The 26,115-nt window shown below is 44.4% G+C and overlaps 2 protein-coding genes across 3 annotated transcripts in view; both read right to left on the bottom strand.

Moving 5' to 3' along the window:
• The window catches only part of WIPF1 (WAS/WASL interacting protein family member 1), a 54,383-nt gene extending 50,029 nt beyond the window's left edge, over positions 1-4,354 (bottom strand). For both annotated transcript variants that reach the window (XM_071747306.1, XM_071747307.1), the window contains exon 1: positions 4,189-4,354. The gene's annotated coding sequence lies outside the window, so the exon portion shown is untranslated. The remainder of the gene's footprint in view (positions 1-4,188) is intronic.
• A 6,478-nt stretch (positions 4,355-10,832) lies between these two features.
• CHRNA1 (cholinergic receptor nicotinic alpha 1 subunit) lies at positions 10,833-20,507 on the bottom strand. The gene is made up of 10 exons (XM_071747305.1): positions 20,411-20,507; positions 19,690-19,826; positions 17,861-18,006; positions 17,698-17,742; positions 17,185-17,294; positions 16,910-17,105; positions 16,030-16,267; positions 14,662-14,885; positions 13,166-13,405; positions 10,833-11,243 (listed from the first exon to the last, which is right to left on the bottom strand). Exons 2-10 carry the CDS (start codon positions 19,727-19,729, stop codon positions 11,112-11,114), a joined length of 1,371 nt encoding a protein of 456 aa, XP_071603406.1. The 5' UTR covers positions 19,730-19,826; positions 20,411-20,507; the 3' UTR covers positions 10,833-11,111.
• Positions 20,508-26,115: the final 5,608 nt, after the last annotated feature.

The raw sequence follows: 26,115 nt of genomic DNA, 5'->3' as shown, positions 1-26,115 counted from the left end.
CCCAAGGAGGAAAGGGCAGGAGCTACGCACACACTGAACAGATTAGAGAGGGTGGGTGCCACATGAACAACTTAAGTGCTGGTAATTTCTGCTTCTGCAACATGACCAGTTTCAGGAGTTACAAAGTTAAACAGTAACTCCAAATTGTACTTATGTGTAATTGGAAACAAATGTAGAAGAATCCTAAGGAGGTTACAGTGGAGTTAAGTATTACAAAACAGACTCCCCCACTATTCCTTGTGCTTCCCGTTTATCTCCTTCCAGGAATAAGGAAAAACTTTCTTTGATGTCTCAGATCTAGATGAAACTGCTCCCTCGCCACTTGCGTCTCCAGCCTCAGAGACTTTTTGCTGATCTTTGTGAACAGAGTTGGAGGACACCCAAGGACAGCTGCTCTTTCAGACCCGTGTGCCTGCAAGGCTAATGAGGCTGCAGTATCTTTCAGAGCCCTGATGTTCAGGGTTATTGCCACTGAAAAAATAATCTTTTAATGGTTCAGATTTCAACAACTCAGCAGTGGTAGCATAGTGCTTGTAATAACAGATTAATAAAGTAGTAAACAATCCATTGATTTCCTTCCCTGTCCTTTTCTTCAGATATCTGAACATAAACACGCATGTACTGGTGCTACCTGAGAGCACTACACTGCTACCATACTGGTCACAACAAACATCCAAAATATTTTAAACAAAATAATCTACTAAAGCACTATTCTAGACACCACTATTAAATTTATCTTTTAATATCTTTTCTGGATTATTTGCCAACTCAGTCAGTATTATACAATAACTCAGTCATATTTTCACATACAACTTTGAAGTAAGGAGCCAAACAAGTAGGTGTTGATTGCACACCTAGCAGCACACAGAACTAGTAGCTGCCTTGGAGATTTGCAGCCACTTCCAGTATTCTCATCTTCGATATTACCAAGATCTGTTTTGCCAACCCAAAACTTATTTTCTCCCCTTATAAAGAATGTTCCCTCTATTCAAATAAAACCAGCATCCTGGATTTTGAACCAGGATAGCCAACAGTCCCTTTAGCAATAGATCCAACAGACCAAATGTTAAAGCACAGAACATAAAGGAGAAAGTGTCCCTACTAGAGTCAACAATAACAGAGGTCAGTAGGAAGCACACAAATTTTAATTTTATTTGAGTTTTATAACACTTCACTGCTGTGAAGTAACCACAACTAAGGTACGTTTATGTTGGCAAGAGCATAAACTTCAAAGAAATCCTCTCCTTGCTGTATCACCCTCTCATGGTTTCTACACAAAAGCCCACTATCCAGATGGAGATCCAATGGAGTTAGCACAAAACATTTCTAAAAATTACTGCATAAGGACATTTCACTAAAATGTATATAAACCAAGAACAATATATGTGCCTCCAGAGAAAACCTATCCTGTCCCTGCCCTCATGTAACATTTGTCAGACAACACCAACATACACCATTTTCTCCCTCAAAAAAAAAAAAAAAAATAAAAAAATCAGTGTTTATATAGGCAGAGCAAGCAGAAAGCTAATAGCTGTTAGAAGTTTATGCCCTAAAGATAATAGAGAGCAATACTGCAGCATGTTCCCTTCACAAAAGGATGACCATTGCTTCTGCTCATCAGTGGCCTCTCCACTGATGAAGGTCTGAAAGTGAGATGTAAAGGTCGTACTTGTCACGAATGGGAAATTGCTGCTAATATCTTTTTATGGATGCACACTTCCAATTATGACTCTAGTACATGAATCAAAGTCCTGAAGACCTGATACAACGTTGTGATAACTATGGCTTAAAAGAGAGAGAGAGAGAGAGAAGGAGAGGTCTAACACAATCCCCAGCACCTTGATACCTTATGCCATTCAGAGTAATGCTGCAGAAAGTTAAGTGTAATTTCAGTAGAAATACTAATGCAGCAGCAGTACACAGCAAGAACGTAAAAAGCTTAAACTGCATCAATTTCCATTTGCCAGGGTGAGCAATCTCAAAGCAGAAAGCAGGAGAGAGGCAACACAGGGGTGACTGGGGCATTTGTACAGAGAGAGTAGCTGCTCCTCTTCACCTCTCTCCTTTTCCAGATGTTTTAAACCCACCTAGCTGAACCTTGCAGCAATCCCACTTACAGGACAACCCCACAGATAACTGGGATAGACTGAATAAGTGACAGCACCACAGGGAGAGGAACAGGTAAGCAGCAATAAGAGATAAGAGAAACATGAGAAGGACAGGAACAGAGGCAGAAATCCCTAAACTGCCAAGGGTAACGTGTAGAGAGACTAACCACTGCCTCCAAGGCACAGCTCCTGCCCTGAAAAGCTCACACTCTAGTCAAGGCCAACCACAGGAACTAGCGTGCCTCTGGCTTCACATTCCTCAGAAACTTGTCTTAACCAACTATGGAAATAATAATTTTACCTGCAGAAGGGAGAATTACACATTTCACAAGCAGATGCTAAAGGCAATGTCCTGCTCAGCTCTAGGTCAGAGCATGCTGAAGAGACCAGAAGAGGGAGGAGTAAAGACGCACATAATGCCCAAGGAATGAAAAGCAGTGGTTTCTGGAGGAGCAGTAGTTGTATCAGGACATACAATCTCATATTTTCAGGATATTTGCTTTTGCCCTAACTAAACATCTTTTAAACAAAACTTGTGTTGATATAAAAAGCTTTTCTTCTCCATGTGTAGCTTTCCTCTGTCTCCCCCAGAGTCTCTCCCATGGTCTCTTCCTGAATCTCCCTTTTTTTTTGTGTCTGTCCTCCCCTCACGTGCTCCTGCTGCACAGAGGGCAGAAGTGCTCTGAACAGCTGTATTTCCTCCTCCCATGCTGTGGCAGAGGGGAAAGTACACGCCAGCTCAGCCTTCTGAACAGCACTTGGGAAGGTGCCCTGACAGAGAGGGTCCTTCCATGGCAGCCCAGCCACCCCTCCTGCTTTTACTGAAGGCAAGGGTCCCTACACTGTAGGTAACGTGCAGAGGCCAACCAGACTCTGAAAGGACATCTTATTTTTGACATGGCCTCTTGGACCTCTGCTCTGTGCTTCCAGTTTTGGCTTGGAGGAGCTAAGGGACAAAGAAATAGAGGGAAAAATAGGCAGTGAGTGAAAAAGGGTGTAAGCACAAAGCAAAACATACTGCTTATCCTCTGGAGTTCAAGACAACAGAGAACAGCCTCTTGTTTCAGCCCTTTCTTTAAGGAAGCACTACAGAAGAGCAATTTAGAAGTACTCCACAATGGGCTCCTGAACAAGCATAACCTATTTCATGCCAGAGACAGCTTCTGTACAACTTTTGTTTTAAATCAGAGGCTGGAGCAGGGCATGTGGTAGCAGCTGGAGGAAACTTATGCTCAGAGAAGGGAGAGTTCTGCACAGCTGAAGATGTTTATTAAAAGATGAAGTGCAGCCATTAGAGTAGCATGGGCAAACAAAGGGGAAGACAAACCGAAACTTTAAGACCATTTAGCTGAGTTTCCCAAACTTGACTCCTTCAAAGAGCCCCCAAGAACTCACTCAGAGGGTGGAGACCTGCTTCAGTTGCCTCCATCATAAAGCCTAACTAAAAGCTTCATCTCAACATTTGCTGCAGATGAAAGCACTTGAGGGAGGAAGGCTACAGCACAAGCACCTGTGTGAGCTACTGACTGTAATGGCACCCTGCTGGGATGCCACACATGTGGGCAGCAGTGTGTGCCACAGCATGGCTCTCCCCATCCTGCCACGCCTGCCATCATTTCACAGCCTCAGCTGCACCACAGTAGGGATGGACATGGATGCCATCAGCCACCGCCCTGGAGGTCGGGGGTAGAAGCACAGTCTGAGCTGCTAAGTAGGGGCCGGGGGGCCGTGTCCGGAGGCCCCCACCATCCTCCATCCCGGGCACGCACCCAACCCCGGGGAAAGCAGGAAAGCCAGGGGGAAGCAGGGAGAGATCCCAGCCCCGCCAGCACGGCTTCGGAAGGCAGGAGGAGCGCGTCCCAGCCCGAGACAGAGCAGTCTAGAAGAAAAGAGAGAAAGAGAAAACAAGCACGAAACAGGACCCGGCTCCCGGGGCAGGGCCAGCCGTGGCTGCTGCCGCCTCGCCGACCGTCCCGACCCTTGCACCCCGCAGGGACGGGGGTGCCGAGCCGCCCCCGCCGCTCCGCCCGAACCCCCCCGCCCTGCCGGGAGCGGGCAGCGAAACCCCGCGCCCCCTTACCGCGCTCCGGCGGGCTCGACGGCGGGAGGGGAGGGCGGGCAGCTCCCGCCAGCGCTCCAGCCGCTGCGGCGGCCGGGACATGTTGGGCCGGGCGGATATTTATAGCGGCAGGAAGCGGCGCGGCTCTGGGGCTCCGCTCCCCCCCCAGCCCGCGCCGCCGCACAGGGCCCGGGAGGGATGGGAGGGTGCTGGCACCGTGGGTGGGTGGGTGCCTCCCCGGATGGGTGTCCACCCCGTCTCCCCCGCCCCCAGGGCCATCGCCCCGGTTGGCAGGCCGTCCCGTAAGGTTTTCCTCTGGGTTGGTCCTTGCCAGGCGGCCTGGGGAAGGCCGTGCCCCCCGCCCCTACCTGCCGTCCCTCTGTCCCAGGTGTTCGGTGGAAGTTGAATCTAAAGAGTTAACGAGATAACAATGTTACAGGGAGAAGTTTTCATGTCTCTAATGCTAACGACCTGAACTGTGATTATCATAGAACGCCAAGTTGGAAGGGACCTCAGGGATCATCCTATCCACGTTATCTAGGTCGCAATATGGTTTAGATGCAATGGCTCAGCATCCACTCAAGCTTTCTGAAAAGTGTCCAGTGTTGGGATATACATTTTGTACCTGTGGAGACCATTCCAATGTCCAACTGTTCTCATAGTAGAAAAATTTTCTTCCTGTGTCCAATCAAGATCTTCCCTGGAGCAACTTGCATCATTACCCCCTATCTTTCACATGTGACTCCTTGTAAAAAGGGAGTCTCTGTCTTCTTGGAAGTCAGCCTTTAAGTACTGTATCACATTGGTAGCTTTTCCAGGGATTCATCCAGTTCAGATGCTCACCGGTTGGCTGGAGGTACCCAAAACCGGCATGGACAGCTCTGGTCTCTGTCCCCCCCTCTGCACCCGTCGGCAGAGTGTGCCTGAGGGAAGCGATGCTCTTTGCCCTCCCGCTCCTGCTCAGCACCGCCCCGGCCGCCTGGGAGAGCCGCAGTCAGGCAGGGTCTCCCCCTGCCCCAGCTCCTGATGCTCTATTTGTCCGCAAAACTCTCCACACGCTTCGTTTTCCTTGCCCGCCTCCCATCGCCTTGATAGCAGCCAGCAGGGGAGGGGTAGTGGAGCTTGGGGAATGGCAAGGCAGCAGGCAGAGATACACACAGTGGAGCAGAAACATATATTAAATAGTGGGAAAGAAGCATTTGCTTTTTCCCTTTTAAAGTCTGCAGTATGAAGAGGTGTGGGAAGGTCAATTACCCTTCTCTACATGATGCCCCAAAAGGCATTTGTGCTTCTTACCTCAATTAACTCATGCAGATTTTTTTTTGCCAAACAAGCAATAGATTCTGCTTCTTTTCCCCTCTTAGCTTGACTAAGTTTTCTAGAAACGAAATTTCTGTTAATGCTTTTGAGTCCAACACTGAGGTCTTGGATGGAAAAATGCTCGGATTATATGTAACAGAGGAGCCTGGGCAGATAGGAGTAGGGTTGGAAGAGCAAGAGCTGAGTGACTGTTTGACCCAACACATTTATCCTGCATGCTTTTGTCTCTGTAGGATTTCATATTTTGGACCAATTTGAATGGGTTTTTTTTATTCCATGCATGAGTATGGTCCAGCCAAGCAGCTGCATAACACTGTTGTCTGAAGTATATGAATGTTAGGGACAGGTGTCCTGAAGAATTCAAATAGGTTCTTGATTCCCTTGTAGCAACATGTCCTAGAAAGGTCAAAGACTCAGTGATCTTTGTGCTGAGCTAACTTGCTACAATTTCCTTTTATGTTTTGAGCAGGACAAGACCAGTTGCCCAAAGACAGCATTATGGTGAGACACCCTGCTGTAAGAGCAATAGCATTACCGATTTGCCTTCAGTGTAAGGTTTCAAATCTTGCCAGGCTTAAATGTAGGTCATGTCTCTGTTTCTGTGTCATTGCATGCTTGGAACATTACAAGGTGGACACAAAAACAGATACAATTTTTTCTCTCTACCCCCTTCTGCCCCATGCACACAACACAGATTACCTTGCAAGCAAAAATTATGGAGCTCACAAATGCAAAAACAGTAGGTACTCTGTGTTTACTGCCTTTACAGGTCTAAAGCTCCCTAAAGAGGGTCACAAATCCACAAGAGGCTCCTAAGAACAGCATGCTGCATTTGGGTCACTGGTTAGCTGAAAAGTCGCATAGAGGCAAACAGCTTCTTCTTGGTTATGTTCTGGATAAATAGCATGTGATATGTTTATCCCAGGCTACATATAAGATAAATAGCAAATGCTGATACAGATCTGCTTGGCTGTTAGAAGTTGGGAAAACACTCTGGTGGGAGATCTGTGCTGGGCTGGCAGGAAACAATGACAACTCTTGCTAGGAAAGTTTCTCCCTTTTTGGGAAATCCACTCAGTGACCACATTGCTGCACTACAGTGGCCTACAAAATGCTTTGGACTCTTGCTTGTTGATCAGTCTGGCCTGTCACATGTTAACAAGTCAAATCATCCTTTTCTCTTTGTAGACAGCCCACCTACAGCCAGTGGGACTCAGAAGGGCTCTTGCAGTGAGCATGGAAATAGTTGGTTTTAGGTCAGCTGTTCCCCATATCTCTGCCAGTCTTTCCTGCTTTATCAGGGACTGAAGTAAAATTATTTAGATAATTTTTGCAAAGCAGTGCATGATTGCCCTCCATATGTAGTAGGGCTTAGATTTGCAGAAAGGGAGAAAATACCTCAGAGCTTTGTTGGCAGTCAGTGTCAGCACAGCATTCTTCTGAGAGGTGCTTGAGAGACCTTGTACCCACTTCACAGTTTTTAAGGAAGAAAAAGAGTGAGAGAATTTGCACCAAAGAAAATGGCTAGGACCCTGGAGGCTGTGTGAGACATTATCTAGCACTAGTAAACATGAAAATGTGAGATCTTACAACCTGGATCCAATCACAGCGACCTTCTCAAAGTGTTCAAAGTGAAAAACACTTCTGATGTGTTAAACTGTCGGTGACTTTAAAGGCGACATCTTGCATGCCACCATACCAGGAAACAAGCCGTGCTTCCCTTTTCCAATCCTAGCACTGTGTTTGTGTGCTTCATGGGTCCTGTGTGAGCTACTCTTTCGCTCTGCTGTTCCTACCCACTGTGGCTGGGTTCAGCTGTGGAAACAGGAACTGCTGAGTCAGCACACTGATGAAACTCACACTGCTTTCCCACGTCTCTTGGAAGACAGCCACAGCACAGAGGCAACATATCCTGGAGCAAAAACGAGTACTTAAATTGTCTTACAACTGTCTGATACAATTATCTCAATTCTAAAAATCTCTCAGACTAAAGGGGCCTTCTGTACCCAAGCACTAGGTGTAGGTCAGTGACCACTTGCCCATGCTCACAATCAAGCATTTAAACTTCAGCGAATGTCATTTTTCTGCTCCCTTTGTTGATCAATTAAAATCTTTAACAAAGCTGAGATGCAAGAGGCTGACTAGACAGAATAAGGCAGTCAAATTTATTCCATCTGCCTGGTGACAATGGGGAACAGCAGCCTCTTCTGATTACAGACTCATGTAGAGGTGAAATTTCTCCCTTGGAGCTGGTATAGGGTAATGGACTTTTAAAAATTCAGATAACCCTTTCAGAATGGTCAGATCTCCTGAATGATGCAAGAGCCAAAAGGTAAAGAGACTTGGAATGATTGCATCTCTGAGAACAAAGCATTCATGGCACAGTAGAAAGCAGATGAAGGTCAGCTAAAGGGATGTGAAAGGGAGAGCTAATTGACAAATTGTTTAAAAATTGGAAAGAGAATCACACTGAAAAAGACTGGGAAGTTCCAGAGAGCTGCTACATTAGGGACATAAATAGGATATTATCAAGAAGATCAGAGTGAAGAAAAGCAGCTTTAATAGCAAGAAGAGGGCAGTCAAAAGCGTGACAAGTCGACTTCTCAGAGTACCATTGCTGTCAAAGTAGCACCTTCTCACTCAGAGGCCTCTGGTCTGCCTTCATTTAAACAAGGTCTATTTACTTCAGTGCCATAGTGTTTGCTTTTCATAATTTTTTTTTACACTTTTAGAGAAATTTAGCAATGAGAGTGTGTGAGCTATGTTGCTTGTATTGCTTATCAGAAGCTGAAATTTGCCTGTTGAAGTCAATGAGGCAGCAGAGACACATATGGGTCACACAAGGATTATCCAGGGCATCTTCCTGGGGCTGCCAGTGCTACCCAAGTAGGAAAGAGGGGAGTTCAATGTTATGATTGCAGAGAGAGACTACAGAGCTGTAACTGAGAGACTGTCAGACAATATGTACTTACACATTGACAGTGTATTATCTGTGACAGTGACTGAGATGACATATTTACAGCCTCCAAAGCTACCATTTTAACAGGCATACTGATGTGAGGACGTGTTAAAAGGACAATAGCAGATGAGAACAGAAATAGACTGAGTATAGGTAAGGGTACTCTCAGTAGATAGATAATGGTAGCAAGGGAGATTAGAGGTACCTAAGAATAATGTACCACAAAGGTGAGCTGGGAGCAGTGATTACAGAAAACCTGTACAATTTGTGTATTCAAAGCACAGCAAAAGAAGAAAAGCAGATGAACTCTCTCCTGAAGTGTGCTGACTGGTATCTGGGGCACTGTCTCATTGGAGACTCAGAGCACAGTGCCCAGATTCTGCAGCCTAAGGAGGGAAGTTGTTAGCATTTGTTTTTACATATCTCAAAAGTTGTGACAACAGGCATGGTTCATCAAGACTCAGAGCAACAGGAAGGCAGATTTGCTGTGCCTGTAAGATAGATCAAACTGTCACAAAAATTTTCAAATAAATAATTCCAAAACTTTTTTTCTGAGAAAGTGGACAGAAAACACTACAACATGGTTGGTAAGAGAGCCAGAGTTGAGAGGGCAGGCAAACATGAACACCCACATGCAGGCACACAGGTGGAATTTGGAAGGTAAGACCTAAGACCTAGATCTGCCTTGAGGAAGCTGAGCAAAGATACTGGGAATGCTCACTGTAAATCTTGTTACTTGATGGTTATTTTTAATACCGAGATACAAGCACACATCGCTCTAAGAGGATTGTTCTGTCAATTTTAGTGCCACTTGCAGTCTCCTAAATTAGGAGTCCCAGGCACCAACACACCACAGCTTAGCTCATCATGACCCAGGGAACAGTACGACTCTCTCCAAAGGCTGAGAGGTGAGAACTTCCCAAAGAGAGCTGCAGCAAGCACTCCATCTACCAGCAGAGATCTCTCTCAGCATACACCTTCAGCAGTCGCTTACAGGGTTAACGATCATCCGGGGAGGCAAAGATTACCATCGTTTAAACTGTAGGAGCTGAAGAGTGTTGCAAGGGATGGATTGCCCCAGAGAAACTGTTTGCTTTGCTTAGGGCTGCAGCTCACCAGAATATTGTCCAGCAAACACTACGCAATGATGGAAGTATTGCACAAGACCTCCTTTTCTCTATAGAGCATTTCAAGTGCCTGCCCTCTGCAGACGTGACACATTCCTGGAGAGCACTGACACAGTACACGTTATTTTATTAAACTCTCAGCAAATTATTTACAGCTGTTAACAAAGTAGTCCCGTTGGGCTGGACAATCATCTGGGACAGATGAGTAACTTGTATCATTTGCCCCACCTCTCATTATTTTTTGAGAAAAGTAAGCAGCACTGCTAGTATTTCCACACTGTGCACTGAAACACACATGGGTTTGTTGCTTGTGTTATTTGCACAACTCCTGTCTTCAGCCTAAGACAGCGCTACTTCTCTTAAGCCACTAGAGAGAGCTGCTGCTCAACATTTGGATAAAGCTTGGATGGTTATTTGAGTTGCTCAGAAGCCTGGGGGTGTCCTGGCATTTTGTCATACACAGATAAAGCTGAGATCCGCTTTCCCTAGCAAGAATCTTCGTGATGCTGCATGTGAATTTAATGCTCACGATATATTTCAGCAGAGCAGGGGAGAGTGTTCAGGGAAGAGAGAGAAGTGGCTTTAAGGTGTCACACTGGGCACACCCACATTTGAGGTTGCACCACTTTCCATTACTTGTCATGAACCCAGCTTCCCACAACAGAGTAAGCAGAGTACAGAGGTTATCCTATGGATATATTCCTTCCCCTTTGGCCTAAATTTTTCCCTGAGCATGCAATTGCTGAGCATTCATGCTCATAACTGAAAATTTTTAGCATTAGTGCAGTAAGAATGCATTACTGGGCAAAAATAAAGAGGACCATACTGCAATATGGTCACCAAGATGCCTGATGGCCACAGAGCAGGGCTCAGTGATAAAACAGGGGCAAAAAAATCCTCCCCTACAAGTTCTTTACCATGAGACTTGGTATTATAAATACCTGTGGGACCCAACAGGCTGGATTCTTCTTCTTTGCTGCATCAAGATTTTCTACAGGTAGAGTCATGTACAAGAGTCAGTCATTTCAGATTTGTGCATGAAAATCAAGTGCATAAGCATGGAGTTTGAGATATTTCTGCTGGTTACATCTAGTGTTACAAGAATCATTTGTGACCCTGCCAATACAAAAAACACAGAGCAGATATTGAAACCAGCTTGAATGCTAAAGCTGGATACAGATTTACAGCTCAGCTAAAGCTTATTACACTGCTATTGATTTCTCTGGAATTGTATCTGTGGGTTACAAAGTCAGACAGTCTTATTAAAGCAGTAACATTTTTAATAAATTGTAAAATGCATCAAAACCTGGCTGACGGCCATTCAGTCTACCAGTAACACAAGTGTTCCTCTTTGGCAATGAAATGCTGCTGAGTAGCAGCTCAGAAGTGCTAAGTATGGAGCCTTAGGTTTTATTATCCCTGCTCTTCCCCAGCAGGGACCAATTCCTGTCTGTGAAACTTTCAGAGGCTGGCCAGGCTTTGATGGTTAAGATGCTTTCAGATGCTGACCAGGGTAGCAAATAGTTTCCAGCTGATGTTCATCCTTGCTGATTTAATTCAATAAGGCGACCAGCAAACACAGCTAATGTTCCAATAACACAAACTAGCATAAATATACCAAGGAGAAGATGATCAACCACCATTGCAACAAATTTCCATTCTTCTGCAGCCTGGGAAAGAAACAAAGGGGATGGTAAAATCTCTGCAAAACCTTGTCTGTTGTGGGCATATAATTCACTGTCTTGAACAACCAAAAGGCTTTTTCTTAAGTTCCACTACTCTTATGCAAAAAAATACCTTTTCCCTTTTTTCTTTCTTCTTCTCAAAAGCACATGGCTTGTGGTTCAGAAAGCCTAAGTATCCTGGAAATGCAAGTTTCAAGACTAAACTGTTTAGATACCCTGGCAGTTTGGTGAACAATTTAATTTAAAATAAATTTTTGAAAAGCTTATTTTTAAATCAAAAGTGTTGCTTTTGGAAGTTAAAAACACTGAAACAAAACACTTGGTTTGGTCCAGCTGGCTTTTGTTTTTCTATTGCATTTTCATTCTGTTAGGATACCTAAACAACTGCCATCAATTTAACTCTATTCTCTGCTTCCCATGCATAGTACACAGTCTCAAGCCTGAGAAAACATTCTCTGCACTTTTTTTAGTCTTTTTTCCAATTGTGGGACACTGTGAAGCACTTGCTCTGTGATGGTGCTTTCACAGGATGCTTTTGTGGGAACCCAGCACCACAAGTGAGCAGAATGCAAAGTGCTGAGTGCAGGTGGGCTCCAAATTTCCACCCTGTAACTCTGCCTTACAGAGTGATGTGTACTGGCCTAAGACACTCTCTAATTTTGCCTTCATTGCCCCACAAGTAGAAAAGGCTGTTGTAATTTATAGATAGGGCACTCGCAGTCAATAACGTTTTGAGGGCAATTTGTAACTGGTAGCTTCCAGAAGCCACAACCTTCTGTTTGTTTGGGAAACTTGGATTTTGAACCCTCCTGGAAGTGATATCAATAGTGCCCAGATGACACAGGCAGCTGGACTCCACTTCCGAAGGCAGCACTTGCCAGTAACCTGAAGACCCTCCCTGTAAGCTTAGAAGGAAGCGAAACCCAGAGGTGCTGAAGCGGTGCCAGTGCAGATGAAGGTAGCACCTTATCTGCAGGGTGGCAAAGGAGTCATGGGAAACATGAGAACATGGCCACAGCCATTCCACATGCTCCAGGAATTTGGTCACAGGAACAAACACCGTGGTGTAAATCCTGCCCTTGGGAAGGAGGCACCTCCTTTTCAAGAGTATCCCCATCTTCAGGCTAGCCTGCAGCTCAGCAGGAAAGGTCTGTGATCATTTAGAAAGGTGAAGTACCAGGACTGAATTATCCATGCAAAAGTTGTGTGAGCTGCAATAACTGAAATAAAAGAGAGGGCTAATTGGATTGAATGTCCCAGAATGAGGCAGAGATAGGTTTTCCTGGGGAACACTGCCATGTGTGACTCTACAGGCACTTATCCTTCCTTTGGCTTGCACTGTGGAAAAAAGTCAGTAATCGGAGTAGCTCATGAGACGTGCTTTTCTTGCAGGGACTAATTCAGGAATAAAAGCCTTATCAACACTGGAATTATAATTTTTAAGTTATGTTTAGAACTTCTCAGATAAAACTACTAGTCTTTGGGAGTTTGGCTTGGTTCCTGGCATTTCAAAAGCAGCAGGAGCTTGATTACCAAGAAGGGGAAGATGCCTGAATGGAAGACAGGAGGAATGTGTTTTGGAACGTGCTTACAGTTCTTGAAACTGCTCTGCTACATACAGACACTCCATGTCCACAGCTTCACACACAACATTTAGAAAACCTGAAGCAATGATACTCTTTTCTTTTCCTTTCTTTTCTTTTTCCTTTTTTTTTCCCCAAGCCAAGATTCTGTTTCCATCTGCAACTAGTATCTGTTGCTCCTTGTTGACTGCACCAACAGGAGATGGTCCCCTGCTAAAGCCAAACCACAGTTTGCAGTGTTTTTGTGAGGCAGAGATATTTTGCCAAAAAAGAGATGTAGCAATTGGAAAGCAAGAAAAGAATCATGCACAAAATATGCCTTACATTACTGGCTTCTTGGTCCGATTTCATTGTTTCTGCAATGTATTTGATTCCCTCTATAGCATTTTTCACATCTGGATTTCTGGTAAGCGGGGAGTAGAAGTTGACAGGCACAGAATCTGGTTTCCCAGAGATTTCAGAAATATCAATATCTTCTGCAAAAATGTTTTTGTCTTGTCTGTCCCTGGATGGTCGTTTCATTGTAGAGAAAAACATCATATTTGGGATTGTGTCAATAAAGATCTGAAAACAAAGAGGGAGAAGATGACATTTGCTGGTCAGTGGGGCTGTGTTACAGATGCAGCTGTGCTGAACAAATCAAGCCTCCCCCACCTCAGATCGCTTCCCACGCTGGAGCAGCTACAGATTCCCTGTTGGAGTATGTCAGAGCCCACACCTCAGTCACCCTGGGGCTTTTGTCAGCCTCGTGCCCTGGGGCAGATGGAGTCACCCTTTCTCTGGAAACCATTTCCCCCACCATATACTGAACATCTAGGTGTGAGGAAGGGGTGTGACATTCTGGACCAGACCCTCAGCTGGGGTGGGCTGACAGAACTCTCTCAGCCTCATCTAATCGGGAACATTTGGTTACAAATCTGGACTGAAGAATGGACTACAAAGGATCTCTTTTGGCTGCTTTTGTTTGACTTTGCTATTACAAATGTTTGCCATACATGCATGTAAGATCTATAATAACTTCTTTTGGAGAAAAAGAGGCTTCCTGCCAGAGCAACCTTAAGCATGTCCAGTGTTTGCCTGTTGAAATCTCCCTTCTGCAGGGACTGTGCTGCAGAGCAAATTTGATGTAAGCTGTAGCCTTAAAAGTATAATTAGAAAACCACAGAACAATCTCCTGTTCATGTCATGCTTTAATATGAACCCAGGCAGGTTTAAAAAAAGGTGAGAATAGCAGAATGGATCTGCTTTGGTACTGTCTCCCTGGCAGAGAACTTGTAATGATAGACATCCAAGATTTTCTACATCTACATCCAGACTAATGTGCAAGGATCTCTTTGCTTTCCAAGGACTGCAGAGCAACTTATTGGAAAAATACAGAAAAGGTCATGGCTTTTGCAAAATGGGTTGCTGAACACAGGTATCCCCCATGGCCTTTGTGCTCTGCATTCACTGGTACTGGTGAACTTGGCCACCAGCAGGCAGCAGTGTTTTGCAGTCAGATGGAGAATTAAATCAGGAAATGTAATTTGAGACCAGTTAGCCCTTTTTCTTTTCCTCATCCCTTCAGCTTCTCGTGTTTTTCTTCATTTGTTCACTGCAATACTCTACCCCAGTGGGCAATTTTGTTACTTAAAGCAGCACTTTAGCAGTCTTGCTGACTTTATGCACAGCTAAGTAGTAAACACTGGCTCTTGTGCCTACAGAGATTTAATGTGATGCATTTACTTCCCCAATTCTTGTTGACTTTTATTAGAAAACCTGCCAATAAAATATGGAGTGCTCAGTGGAAACCAGGAAACGTGCAAAGCCATGGAGCTCACCTTCCTGACCCAGTGTGGCATGGTGTGAGTGCTCGGGGAGCGGTGGTGGGTGTTGATGACGATGACCGTGATGACGATCGAGGCGCTGACAAACACCATTGTAAACAACATGTATTTGCCTATCAGAGGCACTGCACTGGAGGTGGAGGGAATCAGCTCCACGATGACCAGCAGGAACACAGTCAAAGACAGCAGGACAGAGATGCTGAGAGTCATTTTCTCACCTGCCGTGCAAAAAAACCCAAACACCGACAAACCCAAAACAAAACCAAACAAAAAACAAACTAAGAAACTGGTATTCATATTCAGTGAAGAAAGTATAAATTTAAGAGGATAGGGTGTGGATAATGGCTGTTCACACAAGTACATGTGTGTGCATCCAGACTGCTATAATCTCATCCAGCATCCAAAGCGGTGATGGGGCTGGCCAAACCTGGGAGCATCAGCTCTGGCACTAGGGTGGGAATCAGCAGGTACTACTGGGGTGAGGTACAGGCAATGGACATGGAAAGCTTAGTTGCCAGGAGCACCTCATGGGCCGTGGGTTTTGAATGATGAAGTGTGTGCACCTGATTAATGCTTACTCCACAACCTCCTGGGGCTTTGCTTGTCTTACTCTCTGGCAGGCTCATGCTGGGCTGAGAAGGGAGTCAAAAAGCACACCTGACACTAGAAGTCTGTTGCTATTTGATATCTTCCAGTATGTAGGATGTCAAAACTGAACCACAAAACATGATTCACACATCTTTTTTTTCTATCCAGGTCAAATGTCTATAAAGCTTTCCACCAAAAGAAAAACGCATCAAGTGATTTCACTAAGCTCCTTCCTAATACTTTCTTTATAAGCAGTAGGAAAAGCTGACACAGGGTAAAATGAATGGACTAAGTCATTACAGGGAGCAAAAGCTGCTGGGCTTGGACAAAGGAGGCCAGAAGAGGCCAGGATTACTCTGTGTGCCACATCAGGTAATGCATGTGGATGGGTAACAAGCTCCCTGCTCCCCTGCAGCACAGAAGGGCCTCCTTCACCCTGTGAGCTCACTTACTGTGGGATGTCCTAACACATTAACTACAAAGATGGCAAAATACAAAAATAAACTTGCCAAATCTGTGTGCTGCAGGAGGTTACTTGATAGCTCATCAGTGATTTCAGTGAAAAATTAGGCCAATTTATTTACATCAGTAATTCTAGGTTTCAGTGTTTACCCTGTGTTTGCAGAATGTTTAGAGCCACAACCTCAAGCTGAAATGTCCAGTCCTAGTAAGCATTGCCCTTCAGGTTGGCTGCTGCTTTCATGCACTCCAAATCTCTCAGGAACTCGTTAGAATAGAAATTTCTATTGCAGCAGAATTAATAAATTCACGTACCTGAATCCGTGGGTAGGTAAAAAACAAAGCCAGTTAAAAAGGAGAAGAGCAGGCAGGGAATGATGACGTTCACAATGAAGTAGAGGGGCAGGCGCTGCATGAGGAAGTGGTAGGTGATATCCAGGTAGGGGGTGTCAGGGCAGCAGGCATAATACACCCAGTGCTTCCAGCTGCGGTAATCCTTCATCACCCACTCCCCACTCTCCATGAAGTTACTCATATCTGGACGATCACTCTCCTGATAGCCAAAAAAATTTTGAAAATTCTCAATATTAGATGTTCTGAACAAATCAAAACTGGGTTGTCACTCAGAACTTCCAATAACTTGCATATTTGATGCATTTTTGTGAGCAAACCACTAGCGTCTAAGTTATTTTGCCTTAAAATATTGTCCTTTACCCAGCATTCGACTAAGTGTTTTACAGAAACAGTCATGGATAGTTGACTAAAAAGACAGACTGATTAAATATTTACAGGTAGGAGACATAACTGAGGAGACAGGAAAAGAGTACTTTGAAATGGAAGTAATGAGCAGAGAAAAGTCACACTTCCCCCTCCAAAAATTAGGAATGGTGTGAAGGTGTAGGGGGATAGACAGGTAGGAGACTCTTAGGGTAGGGGATTTAATCTTATGCAGAAAACTAAAGGTTAAATGGCACTTTTTGTACTAGATCGACAAACTGGGCTGCCCTTCTGGGTTTTTTTTCCATTTTTTTCCTTTTCCTTTTTTTTTTTTTTTTTTTCTTTCCTTTTTTTTTTACAGGTAGTACCTGTTTATTTTTTAGTCATAACAAGGTTATATTCCATTCTAAATCTGAGATTTCTCTAAAAACATACCCAGATATTTAGCCCTTTTCTCAATTACAAGCCGCTTGCTTACCGGGTTAATAACAACCACTGTACCATCATACGTCCAAGTTCCCAACTTCATGCTGCAGTTCTGCTGGTCAAATGGGAAATGTGTGACTATAATTTCACAGTAACTTTTAAAAATAGCTGGTGGTGTCCAGGTGATCAGGCCCGTGTGCTCCAGAAGGACTTTGGTGTATTTAACGATGGCAAAATCACCGTCTGCGCTGCAAAAGTAAAAGGACATTAACAATATGGTCAGAATAATTAACACAGCTCCCCCAGTGCCACCATGCTCCCCCTTACTTGTTGTACAGAACAAGGTCTGGCCGCCAGATATCATCTGAGGGGATGCGGATTTTTTTGACTCCACCGTAGTCATCTGGATTCCACCTGAGGTTCACGTCTGTCCATTGCTAAGGAGGAAAGATTTCAGCCAGTGAGAGCCTCTTTCAGCACTTCTGGAGAAACATGCACCTCCCTTGTTTTGGGACATGCTAGTGGGACCCTCAACCTTTTTGTATGAACTCAAATTTTGGTTTAAGAAGCTTATTTTTAAAAAAGGAAAAAAAGGAAATAATATAAAAGATAAGGATACCAGAAGTCTACTGTTTGAAATACAATGCAAAATGGTTTTTTTAAGGATCCTAATGTCAAGTGCATTTTGTTCTTGAGATCCCTGAAAAAAGAAATGCCTTGTTATCTGGCCCATTCATCCAAGTTGCCTCTGAGAGTATAACAGACACACCTATTCCTGGCTGTGCCCAGCACATTTATTTAAATTGGAAGAAAGACATGGTTAGCCACATGTAGAGTTACCTGTTTCAGGCGCACATTGGTCGTTACAATCTGATTTACTTCATCCTAAAAAAAAAAAAAAAAAAAAAAAAAAAAAAAAAAAAAAGCAGTAGCAGCAAACATCAAGATTAAAGGAGAAAAATTGTTTCATCAGAAAAGTGACACTGCCACTTTCATACTGTACCACACTAATAAGTTGAATGAGCTGCAGCCCCACAGTGACAACGACAGCATCCCGATGGTCCTCCACTGGGCGCACCACTTTGTTGTAGTCCTTGAACAAGTCCTCCACAAGGCGACTTTCATCTTCATAGCACAGGACCAGCCCAGCTGCAGAACAGCAGGAGTGGCATCAGGGAGATGGGACAGAGGACAGGCTACAGCACCACCAGCCTGAGGTGTGCTTGAAGGAAATACAGTGAGCAGCAAGCAGCCCGCTGTGGGACTCCCCATTTCGTGCGTGTGCTGCGTGCACTGCAAATACAGTCAGCAGGGACAACCACCTATCTGATCTGCAGGAGAGCTTGGGAGTAAGGCAACAACAACCTACAGCCAGGAGATGAACAAGACCAAATAGCCACCACATGACTGTAGACATCAGACTGAGGCTCCTTGCAGCAAGTCTAGGCAGAGCAGGAGCTCACACAGGCTGTGTTCATGGGGAGAGAAAAGGAAACCACTCACAAGGAAGTCTCACATTTCCCTCTCCTTTGGGATGGTCTCAACTTGTCCTTGGAGAGCTCTGCCCACCCCCTGCCCAGCATGACTCAGCAGTCCTACACAAAATCACCCGTGTAAGAAGAGCATCAGGAGTGAAAATGGCAGCAGTGGCCTTGTTCAGCACAGCTTTAGCCATGGGTGTGCCTGGCATTGCACTCCCAAAGGCTGAGGGCTCATAGAAGAACTTTCCACCTCACTGCAAAACAGATGAACCCTGTTCATTTGGGTGGTCTGCTGCAGAACAAGCAGGGGCAGCACCAACCCAGACTGGACTGCTTCACTGTTACAGAGTAAAGCAAAAGGATGGAGTGCTTGAGGATGTTTTCTGTGTGACCCCTCCTAAAGGCAGGGAGACAGAACAGAACAGCTGAGCCTTACCACAAGCATTTTGGGCAGATCCCATCCTTACTTTACCCCCCCCTCAGTTTGAATCCTGGGCCATTGAAGCCAACAAGAATTTTGCTGCTGACTCCAAACTAAGCCAGGATTTCCCCTTGTTTCCTCGCTGACTTTTCGTAAGCTCCTTTTATATAGTTGAGCTGAGATGCTTAAGATTCTGTCTTGGCCTTATCCTACCATGAGATGGTATTGAGCTGCTTGGATGCCGCTGAGAAAAGCTGCAGACAAGCACTGCTTGCTTCCCTGGACAGGAGGCTGGGCTGGAGTGGGCAGGAGCCATCTTTCAAATTTTAAGTTATAATCACACCATCATATCTAAGTCAAAATCTTTGCCATGCTTTAGTAAAATCCTACGGATTATTGCCTTCTGGTGTAGCTTAGTAGGAATTTAGTACACTGCTTGAATACAGTGGAAAGTTTTTAGGAACAAAAAATACTTCTTTTAAGGGACAGTTTAAAAAGAATTATCCTGGTACAACACATGCAGCTGCAAGTCAATTCTGTTTCCTTGCCAGTAGGCCCACAACTTAGTGAAATTTCTGGTAATGAATTTTTACATTTCAAGCCATGTTTACTAGATCCTTTCACACATTTTGGGATACATGTAAAGCTAAAGTAAACAGAATCATGGCAAAAGGATAACAGAGAGAAATACAAACACAAACATTTATAATTTCAAAATACTTGGTTTCTGAAATTACAATTATCTGAGCTGTTAGCAGTGCACTCCAAGGCTGTCATTTAAATGATCTGGTGTGTTCACAAACCCTTATCAGTGGGACAGGCTGCTCCCAGAACACACATTTGCTCATACCTATGGTACCCAACACCCTGGTCCTGCACGCTCAGCAAGGAGCTGGCCCCCATTCAAGGCAATGTCTGAAACACCTTTACCTGCAGAAATGAGGAGGAGTATGAGGTGGACCTTCATCATCCCTGCTCCCTCTTGCTGCAGTCACACAGATGGAGAAACACACAAAGCACCTTTGAGGTCTCTTCAGAAGGGGGCTGTGCTGCCTGCTGCCAGGGTGCTGGGAAATATAACCACTGAGGTATTCATTTACAGCACCTGTTTTTTGGGAATGACAGCTGAGGGCCACTGCACTGCCGAGCTGGAAATGGGAGTACAATGTGTTTCACCAGTCAAATATTCTATGCGGTTTACAGAGGGTCATTTTTCCAAAGTGGCAATGTGATCTGAGACTTAATAAACAAGTAAACATAAATAAAGAATTATCTGTAGAGTAACCGAAAATTACAGAAAAATACTCAGAGGTCTCTGAGCTGGAGACCCAGAGCTTTGTGACCAGAGAAACTTACCAGATTTGAGATTTTGTTTCTCTGAGGGAAAACAGATTGCAGTAATTTATTTCTGGAGCACCTTCACCAGAGTACAGACTGTGTGCTAGCATGAGGCTGCTCCCTTTGCAGCCATCACTGATGGATGAGAAATCTTTGAACAAATATATTAAAGTGAGAAAGTGAGATCCATCTCATTGAATCTACTGGGATTTTCACGAGATTCTTGGTAGGTAGAGCCTCCCCTTTGAAAGCTGTTCACTAACTTAAGTAACCTGAAGAGAGAAACCCCTCCCATGGATATCTGAAGACTTACTGAACTGTGAAAGGCAAGTAGCAGGAACATTACTGGTTTCTATAGCAGGGAAGATCCAGTGGATTCCTGAAGGGCATGCTTGTGCTTGCTCACTATTGTCATAAATCACCTGGAAAAGATGGGAAAAGTGAGGTGTTTGGTAATAGGACTCAGTTATTCAGGCTAGAAAAGCAAATGACCAACTGTGTAGGATGTTATATAAATTGTATAAAAATTAATATTTATATGGTGAGCATCTTTGAGTTCACCAATATCACTCAAAGCCAAAAGCTTGAGATACAGATAGTTCTGTGAAGTGATCAGCAGTTTTCTCCAGGCACTTGCTGTTTGGAGACAGGACACTGCATTAGGTGACCTAACACAATAATTCTTACACACTGCTCCAAATTTCCTTTTCCAGAAAACATTCTCCACAAAAATCTTTCTTAGCTTTGTCTCTGGGTGACACCCTTTGTGCTGTCTGTCAGCTGGTTTGGCATTTCATGATAGATTTTTGTTGTCTTTGTTTATTTAATTTTTTTTTAATTACTCCCCCTCACTCTCTCCCCTCCAATAACTCAACATCCAGCTTCTGCATGTATGTTTATCCTCCAGTAAAAACTCTCCATCTACATAACTCTGGCCTTGTTCCTGGTCTGTGCCTTGGCCAGAGCTCCCATTGTAGCAGGTATCTTATTTCAAACAAGCGTCTGGCTGCTTCCAACCTTTATCCCAGGCCAGGCAGCTGCCATGCCCTGTGGAGATACAATTGCATGGAAGCACTGCAGGAATGCTGACGATCGCCCTCCGGATCCTCTCAGGGTCTCTCAGAGCATTCCTGCCCACCCCAGGCAGGGCTGGCAGGTCCACTCCAGAACAGATGGAAGAAAGCATTGCCATAGTCTCTGGCAAATTATAGCACTTGGGTAACAAGTTTCTGTCCCATTACTCAAAAAAAAAAAAAAAAACCAAAAAAAAAACAAACAAAAAAAAAAACCAAAAAAAACCCAAAAAAACCAACAAGAAACCGTCTAGCTGCTTGGAATTGGCAGGACGCACGATCTGTAGCAGCCCCAGGAAGGCTGCAGCCTCTGTGCGGGTTATTTCTCTTGCAGCCCCCAGCCCAAGATCCAGCTGCTCCCCCTGGCTGGGAGTCAGAGCTCCCGCTGGAAGAGGCAGGAACAGGTATTTGGAGAAGGCCTTTGGAGAGAGACAGCCTGGCTGCAAGGAACATTTGCTGGCAGAAACACAAGACTATTTCCCTCCCCCCAAAATCAAGGCAACCCATGCTCCTGTGGTTAAATACGTACAGAGAAGTGAATGCTGCTTATTGTTAACAGAGGAATGTCACCAGTCAGGACAGAGAGGAAAAAGCAAAGGGGGAGAGACAAGCTACAGTGAGTGCCTGAATTTGATCCACTGTTATGAAGGCTGCTGCTTGGTTTTGTTTTGTTTTGACCTTCAGAGCATCAGGACATTCTTTGAAAAATGTTTTATTCCTACACAGCAAAACCTTTTTCAGATATATCTCAACTCCAAGCTTTCTGGCTCAGTTTTCGAGCTTTCCCCCTCAAGACCCCAGACAAACCCACTTCCCACCATGCTATTCTAGCAGACAAGGTCTCCTCCATATCAGTGGGAAAGAAGCAGAACTCACTGATAGCTGAATTTAGGATATTGCTTCTTTCATTCACGTACCAGAAATGAGTGTTGGGAGGGGCTCTGCCCACTCCAGGCTGAAGGAAGCCTGCCATGAACAAATGTGACATCAGGCAGGTATTTTTGATAGGGTGATATCAGATAGCCATGCTACATGTGAGCAGAATACCTAGTGAGTTTGACAGAATGAAGAAGACAAGATTTTCACTGAAATCTTTGTCACAGAATTGTGTGCATAAATGCAAAGTCCAACAAGAGCAGGAGCAGGAAGTTCAGAGCCTGGAGGGGGAAGCAGAAGTGAAATTAATAAAAAGAATAGATAAAAGACATATGTTACTTCAGGAAAATTAGGGCACAAATCTGAAAAATAATACCAGTGTTAATTTCATCTTTAGCTTACAAATGCAGTATTTGCGTCTTAATGCATTTTGGTATCAGAAAAATGGCACTGCTGGTGCCAGTAGATTATGGCAGCACTGGATAAGAGAAGGCAGATGGTTAGACAAGTAATCTGTGAATTTGCCATGTGTTTGTTACCAGATTGCCCCTAGTTATAGACTGCATGGCACACATTGCCCCCTGGAAGCCATCTCGCAGGGGTCTGGCGGATCGGCTCTGTTGCCACCAGATGGCAACAGATGGCTACAAAAGATGCAGTGGGCACACGAGGAGCGATCGCAAACAGCCCCTTGCAAGAGCAAAACTGGGAGTTAGTATTTCCAAGAAAAAATACGTGCAAGGACATACGACACTCTCAAGATGCCAATGGACTACACTTCCCCTGTTAATTCCAGGGCCCATAAGCACATGCCAGGCATTATTATAAACACCAGTATGTATTGACAGACAGGATTTAAATCCACAAATCAAGAAATTCAAAGTTGCAGTTTTGTACTGACACACACCTCAGCCATCCTGCAAATATATTTTATCCCCACAGATGTTTGTGGCAATATTTTTTCAGCACCTCTTTTCTATTAAACAGGCCAGAGAATTAAAAATACCAGAAACTCACTCAAAATTAGTGATCTTAATATATGCAGAACTTACATATTGTAGTATAAACATGGTGCATTTTTATCTAAAAAGGATACTTCTGAAAATTCCTCTGTAGTCTGGAAAGAAAGTGAAGAGGGAGGAAAAAGTCCATGGTCAAATAGAGAAATCACAATTATGAAATACAGAGATCAGTGGCACAATCTGGTGCAGATGAGGAGAAGCACTGCTTCCTTTCCGAGGCATCCGTCCCCACAGCCAAGCTGCTCAGATAAAAATGACTCTGGCAGCAGACACTTGTGCATCCATCTGGAGCAAGGTGTCTGCAGTGGTGACAAGGGACACGAGCAGGAACTGCAGGTACAGAGGAGAGGACAGGCACAAGCTGACCAGTAGGAAGTGTCAGAGGAACTGGTAAGAAGGTTGCAGCTCCATGTTGCCTTTCTGTTAAGGGAACTCCAAGAAGCCATCCCTGGAGTTGAAGAACACTGCTAAATAAAGTAGCAGTAAATTCCAGCTATTATCCCTGGCAAGGCTGCTTCCAGGACTGAGGACCAGGGATTATCTGTGGGACCTGGGTGAGTCACGCTGAAGACCCAAACAACACAGAAAAAGAGGTACAGATCCATTAGATAAATGTTTGCTTGACTTGCTCCTATAGGGCACTCTGTCAGCACAGCAGCTTGCATGGGCCATGCCAGGCAGCAAGGACAGCAAAGGGACAGCTTCGTTTGCCTATTCCCTCATGAAGACTTTCCTGCCCTGCAGGACTCCTCAGATACGGCACCTGTGTGGCCAGGAAAATCTCACTTTTACTTGGATGCAGTTAGAGGACACCTGTATTAAAGTTATTAAAATCTCTGCCCTTTCTCAGCAGCACAGATCAGCAACTAGAAAATGCTATCATCCTGGTACAGACCACTAGTACTTGGTGTTACTACAGAAAAAATCCCATGCAAGAGATTTGTCCTAGAGATATTAGAGGAGGGAAAAAGAGCAAATTGATCTGAACTGTTATTCTGTAATTGAAACAGGAACCTCATCATCCCTGTGCCCAGAAGCACTGTTCCTTCACTGCTCAGTCTAAGCAGCACATGACTGCACAGACTTGGTTACTGATGTAAAAAACACACTGAGGCTTCACTAGATTTAAACATTTTTTGATGACTGTGCCAAACTGGTGCTAAGCCAAGCAAAGGTTCAGCACCTGGAAAGCCATTTTGCCTGCAGCCACCAGGCAGAAATTTTCTCCCAGGTGCTCTCCTGGAGGTGTCTGCCTCTGGGGAGGTCACTATATTATCATATTCTATTTGTACATATTCTGATACTGATTTACTTTTGTAAGTATAAAGCTGAGATACTACAAGAGCAGAAAGTAGAGCCTGACATTGCCTGGCTTCTGGAAATGCTTGTATATCATATAGCACCCCTATCCCTTTTCATACAGTACCTTTCATGAGTGGGACCACAGATTGCATGCAGTCTGAAGTGTATCTCTGGATGCTCACGTTTACATGTTTAAATACACAGATCTGTTTTTAAATGAGGATGATTCTCCATTGGAGTAATTGCAGTGCAGACTATTCAATTTTATCTTTACATAAAAGCAAGCCACTTACTCAGCTCCTGTGAGGTCTGAAGCATTTTGGTCAGTATGGTAGAATCCAAAGTTTTTCTTAAGACGTTCTAGTGGGGAGCTCTACTACACAGCCAATAGGAAGAAAAACAAACCACGTGGGAAGTATATGTTAATGTCCAAAAGCTGCTGTGCTAATGGGCTGCTCCTCTTATCCAGTTTCTGGGGAGAAAAAAGAAAATTCAAAAATCAGATTTAGCTCTTAACTTACACAGGCTCTTCTCTGATTGCTGGCCAATGACATAACTGACTAAAACCCTTTTGCAATGTCATCACCCCTAAATACAAAAGGAGTATGCTCCTGGAGCATGGAGCACCCCACAACACATTCTCAACGTAGTCCCAGCTATGGGATGAGAACACAGACATCCACCTGGAGGTCATCAGCTTCCCATGGAGTGCTCACACCATGGCAAGAGGCAGGTATGCTGAACTATCTATCCCACATCAAACCTGCTGTAAGCACAACTAGGATACGTTTTTGGAAGCCTGAAAAGCTTTTGCAAACTTGTGAGAGCCCTGGAATATCTAGCTTAGAGGTGCAGATTCTCTTATTGCTAGTATTAGCTGGATGAACACACAGAATCAAGCTTATTTTATTTTTAAATCTGCAACTAGGCCAACTGATGGAGCACTCTCTCCCTTTGCTCACAATGCTTCCCCTCCCTAAGCCCTCACTGAAAACAGAGATCTCTGCAAAGCATCCCTTTCACCTACAGCTGCAGTGGTTGCCTTTAAAAAGTCAACATTTACCTCACCATACCATCTGAGCCACCATGGCATTTTAGAGCAGGAAATACTGTCACCTACCTATGCTGCCATTAGCTCCCAGGGACAGATCTGTGCTCCTGCACATGGATTTGTTGATGTGGGCTTTACCCAGGGCTGACCTCATGCCAAAATCTGCACTTTTATTGCTTACGTTGGGATCTTTGCCAGCACACACACGGCATTTTGTTGGTAATTAATGGAAAATATTGGCTTGTGTGGCTCCTGGTGTGTAGCTCTCACCTGTCACACAAAGTTTATTTTGCCTCCTTGGCAGGCTGCAAGATCTTTGCCCTGCTGGTCTTCTGCACTGGATGACAGGGAACTTAAAAGCTTGTGTTTGTAACTGATAAAACAGAAAAACAAAAACATAGCCTAAATTCAAGAAACACCTCCAGAGTGATAAGTAAAAGATTTTAAAAGCCACTTCTGGAGTACATTTTGCAGCACGAGGAGTTCCTATGGGAGCAGTGGGGGCTTGCAGGGCTCAGGTAGAGCTGAGTGGGACTGAGGGCTGGACAGGAGTCAGGAGGTGATTCCCACTCCTCTGACAGCCCACACTAACTTTGTATTCTGGAATGCACATGAAGCCAAATGCCAGATTTTCCTTCTCACTGATACTTGGGATTTGGCAGGAGTTCAGAACACCACACTCAGGACTGTCAGG

Source organism: Heliangelus exortis, chromosome 6 (genome assembly GCF_036169615.1).
Source record: "Heliangelus exortis chromosome 6, bHelExo1.hap1, whole genome shotgun sequence".
NCBI classification, from domain to species: domain Eukaryota; kingdom Metazoa; phylum Chordata; class Aves; order Apodiformes; family Trochilidae; genus Heliangelus; species Heliangelus exortis.
Note: the sequence above shows the minus strand (reverse complement) of the source record. Positions and strands in the feature narration are given on the sequence as shown.